Source organism: Leptosomus discolor, chromosome 6 (genome assembly GCF_034619465.1).
Source record: "Leptosomus discolor isolate bLepDis1 chromosome 6, bLepDis1.hap2, whole genome shotgun sequence".
In the NCBI taxonomy this organism is placed as follows: Eukaryota; Metazoa; Chordata; class Aves; order Leptosomiformes; family Leptosomidae; genus Leptosomus; species Leptosomus discolor.
This window is the reverse complement of record NC_141396.1, coordinates 21492444-21497345: the sequence shown is the minus strand read 5'-3', so window position 1 is coordinate 21497345 and position 4902 is coordinate 21492444. Positions and strand designations below refer to the sequence as shown.

The following is a 4902-nucleotide window of genomic DNA, read 5'->3' as shown; positions in this document are numbered from 1 at the left end:
TGACCAAGCAGAATGACAATCCCAAAACATCTTTTTATTTACTGTACACTATTGCTTTCTTTACTTCCTGAGAGGCAATATCTCTAGAAGCATACAAAAAATTCATAAAGAGAAAGACAGGCCAAAAAAATTGCAGGATGGTAGGTGGTTTTTTGTACAGTATTGAACACCTGTATGCATGCAGTTGCTCAGCAGTAAATGCTACTCAAATGAATCAATAAGATCACTATACCATTTTATTTATGTATTCATAACTTGACCAGTTGTTTTTCTGAAGCTCAGAAGTTTTTCACAACCCTACAAACTTGTGGCATTTTATTGCTGAGGAAAGGGTCATGCCATCTGTAAACAGTGTTGCCCCTCAAGTATTTATTTACTTTTCACATTACAAGCCTTTGTACAGCATGAAACTGCTTCTGGCCTGAGGAGAACTCTCAGCAGTGTCAGATTTTTTTTCTTTGATTCCTGGACATAGAGGATTTGGACTCCAGGGTCAGGATTATAGACCAGGCTCTGCTATGGCAGATCATGACAGCTTCCCAGAAGCCATCTGGTGGAGTCCAGGCAGTCTTCTGGCTGAGATTTTCAAAAATGTGCAGCCCCAATTAACTCCATGAGTTCGGCTCCCTAGGACCCCATTGAAAATCCCAGCTCAGGGCTTGCAGCAGCAGTTAAGAAGCAGACCCATCTGCCTGCGCAGGAGCTGTATCTGAGAGACAGCACATAGTATTACAACACTTGAATTCTCTTGATTAAAAAAATCAAAATTATGCTGAGGGAGAATCAATAAGAAGCTTCTCACAAGAAATTAAGAGACATTCTCAAAATCACCCACTCTTAAAGCCAAAATCAGGAGACTTCACTGTATTTCTGATAAACCCTGTGATGGCCGCCTCAGCCACCCAGAGGGAGACATCAGTGCTTCATGGGCACTGGAGTTCATCCAGGATGGGGAAGCAGGAAAATTAGACTGCAGTTCCCATGACCATCACAGCTATGTAGAGGCTTAAAAATGTCGAAATGATTTTGAATTATTTTAGACATTTTCAAAATTGTCCCATGTTGTCCCTCCTGAGGATATGAGCCTGAATTTTTTCACGGTGACTGTCTCAACAAATATGGGTTCTGGCTGCAATCACAAATGCATTCCTCAGATTAACTCACATAAGATATTTTAGTGTTGGTTTTATACACCTAATATGCCTTACTTTCCACATTGATGTTTAGATCAATTGAAGGTAAATGCAGCCCTACAAAACATCCTCTGCTCAGTTTTGGATCAGAAGCTTGCAGAACCAGAATTACACACAATTTTTACCCCCAAATGTGTTTTGATCCAGCTCTCTTGAATCACCACGCTATTGCATTAGTGATGTTCAAGATACTGCACTGAATTAAATGATGAAGTTAAGATGTTCTTAAATCCATGTGACAACCTCATGACAAGTAAATACAGTCAAAACTTAATAGAGTTGCACAGACTTCCATAACAGTTTAGCAAAGAGGCCCATTTTATGATCTAATAAACTATGTAAAAGGGATTTGCAGAATACACACAGAATCCCTGGTGTTTTCTTCCCTATCTCCCCCATGACCCTTTTGACTAATTTCTTGTGGCATAACTAATCAATCTTTTTTCCTTTCCTTTGCAGATATACCCAGATCTTCCACAGCCAAGCAGAAGAGATAAAATATTCTTTAGGCTGGCTCCAGAAGACTCAGATTCTGTTTGACTATCACCTTTTTGGATGAACAGTTTGGGGTTCAGGATGAATAAGACAAGGGGTGTTAATGATGGTTCTTCTTTCATTAATAGTAAGAACTGGAGCTCAAACCGAAGCTTCCCCATGCATATTTCTAATCAGTGCAGGAACATCAGTGACCTTACTGTCTTCCTAGCCACATCTTACAGCTTGGAGACTGTCTTAGGCATTGTGGGAAACATCTGTCTGATTGCTGTCATCGCCAGACAGAAGGAAAAGGCCAACGTCACCAACATCCTAATTTCCAACTTAATAATTTCGGACTTGTTTATGTGTCTTGTCTGTCTACCTTTCACTGTTGTTTACACCATGATGGACTATTGGGTATTTGGGGAAGTCATGTGCAAAATGACCTCTTTCACTCAGTGCACATCTGTGACAGTGTCAATACTTTCCCTTGTCCTTATTGCTCTGGAAAGACATCAGCTCATCATAAACCCAACTGGCTGGAGGCCAAGTATCTCCCAAGCCTATCTAGGAATTGGAGTAATTTGGACTTTAGCATGTCTCATGTCCCTGCCCTTTTTGACCACATCCATCTTGTCTAATGATTTGTATGAGCAGCTCTCACACATCATGAATTTTTCCACTGACAAGGCCATATGCATTGACTCGTGGCCTTCTGAGCAACACAGACTTATCTACACTACCACTTTACTGCTCTTGCAATATTGCATCCCACTGTTCTTCATTATACTTTGCTACCTGCGTATTTACTTACGTCTACAGAAGAGAAAGGACATGTTTGAGAAGAGTGAATATAGCAACCGAGCAGTTCAGCTAAGAAGGATAAATATTTTGTTAGCATCCATGGTTGCTGCTTTTGCTGTTTGCTGGCTACCACTGCATGTTTTCAATAGCATTGTAGACTGGAATTACAAAATTATTTCTCCCTGCCACCACAATCTGATCTTCTCATTGTGCCACCTGGTAGCTATGGCTTCCACCTGTGTCAATCCTGTTATCTATGGTTTCCTCAATAGCAACTTCAAAAAAGAAGTGAAGTCACTGATTCTGAGCTGCCAGCATAATTCAGTAACTGCATCAATGGAAGAATATGATCATTTGCCTTTATCTACCATGCAGACTGAAATTTCCAAGGGCTCACTGATGTTGAACTCCAGACATAATTCTATCTAGCTAGCATAAAACATTTCAGAGAGGTGTACTGACACCACGTGCCAATTACTATCTGCATGTATAAAAAGCAACTGATGATGCCATGGCTGGGATGTTAACAGGAACCCATCACTACCTGATTTTTGGAAGAACAGGCAAAGGAAGGTTGTAAATGTATACAGTAGCTCCTGTGGTACACAAGTTTTTCACCTCTGAGATGGTACAGACATCGAGGTTACTTGGCTGATGCATATGCAGCTGCATTAACAGATCAGTAACTAAGTTGTGGCTACACATAGACTGGCATGGGGTTCATTAGCTAAGCTCACATGTCTACCACGGCTGCAGTAGAAACCCAAACTTCCAGTTTCAGCACTGCAGGCTGCCAAAAGTTGCATTAGAGAAGACTCAGTTTTTCAGTATTAGAAAGATTTTTTTTTTTTTTTTTTTTAGACACAGATGACAGCAGTGGAACAAAAATATGTAAATATATAAAATTTTGTGCTTTACCAACTCTCATAGCCCATTAGGTAACAGTCATCTTTCAGCAGATCTAGTTCACATCAAACAACTGGATGTTTCTACGAAACTTCTCTCTCTTTCATGTAGGATTGGAATAGCCATTGCCTCTGGAAGTAGGGACACAGAACAACAACCCCGGTATGTGAAGACGACAGTTACTCATTGAGGGGTGGCAAATGGAAATGTTGCTCAATGGATTAAACCCTTAAAAAACATTGAGATGATGCTGAGCACTATTTTAAGCAAATGAAAAAGTTAGTGATCTATATGAAAACAAGTCTGGTTGACTTTGCAATTCCTGTTGCTGCCAGTCACAAAGCTCTGCAATGCTAAAACTGCTTGTAATGATGGTATAAGGCAGCTGAATTACTGGAGTTGTTACAAGTTTCGGTAGCAAGATGTCACTTAGCAGCTCTTTGGTACTTTAATTGCAAAGTATATCATTCAGAAGGTCAGAATGGGCATGAAAACGTATTTGTAGAAACTGTGTCTTTTCAGAGTGGATACACTCCTAAAGAGATAAGCATGTGCATGAAGGCTTTCAGTTTCCTATTAAAATAAAACCAGAGGTCAGATACAAGTCCCACTCATTGGCATCAGCAACAGAGATGGAGCTGAAATTCCAACTAGTCAGTAGAAGGTCAATGAAAATACACAAGAGGAATCCAGGTCAGGCTGAAGCCAAGCTACATGTAAATAAGTAGTATTGTAGATTTCTTTACTAAAGTAAGGATCATGTTTTTTTCACATCTGTGGTATTTTTAGTCTTTGTCCACAAAACCTACAAACCATAAACTCGTTTTAACCTCTGGAGCCGGAGATATTGCTTAGTGACTACTGAGAAACCAGGAAGTAGATATGCTCAAGAAGCCTGTACTGGAGAACAGATTATAAAAAAAGGCAGCAACCAGGTCAATGCTAAAGAAAAATGGAAGAATATTCTGTCCTGAGTTGTTAAACTAACCTTAGCAGAAGACTGGACTAGGTGAGCACCTGAGGTAATTTCCAACCTGATTTATGCTATGATAAGCAGTTGTTACTTATTGTGGCCAATGGGTTTGCATTGAGATGAAGCTATCCAATGTATAGTTATGCAGACAGCTAGAAATCCCTTAGCTAGAAGCTCTCTTATTAGACAAGTTGGTAAATAGTTTGGTGAGGAAAAAACTCTTCTCATGGAGTGGTCTGACAGGCAATATGTTGGACAGAGCATCTGAATACAAGAGCAAAATCTTACGCTATGGGATAGCAAGAGCTATCAACAAGTATGAGATCATACCCTCAGCTGGCAGAAATTGGACTTAATCCCTTGCCATGAGCTGGGTGCACAGAAATCAGCGGCAAAATTTCAAGTTTGGACTTGAACTCTTGAGTGCAGAGTCTTAAGGCAGAAGCTGTTTTGATGCAGTCACTCTTCCAATTCTGGGCAGAACCTGTATATCTCAGTAAGAGACTTCACATACAATTACCTTTTGAATCTTCCTCAGTTACCTGGCAA

At 40.1% G+C, this 4902-nt stretch overlaps 1 protein-coding gene across 1 annotated transcript; it reads left to right on the top strand.

Annotated features, from left to right (window-relative positions):
* The first annotated feature begins 1769 nt into the window (after positions 1–1769).
* Positions 1770–2903, top strand: LOC104350077 (neuropeptide Y receptor type 4-2). The gene has a single exon (XM_009955806.1). The coding sequence runs from the start codon at positions 1770–1772 to the stop codon at positions 2901–2903; it is 1134 nt and encodes a 377-aa protein (XP_009954108.1).
* Positions 2904–4902: the final 1999 nt, after the last annotated feature.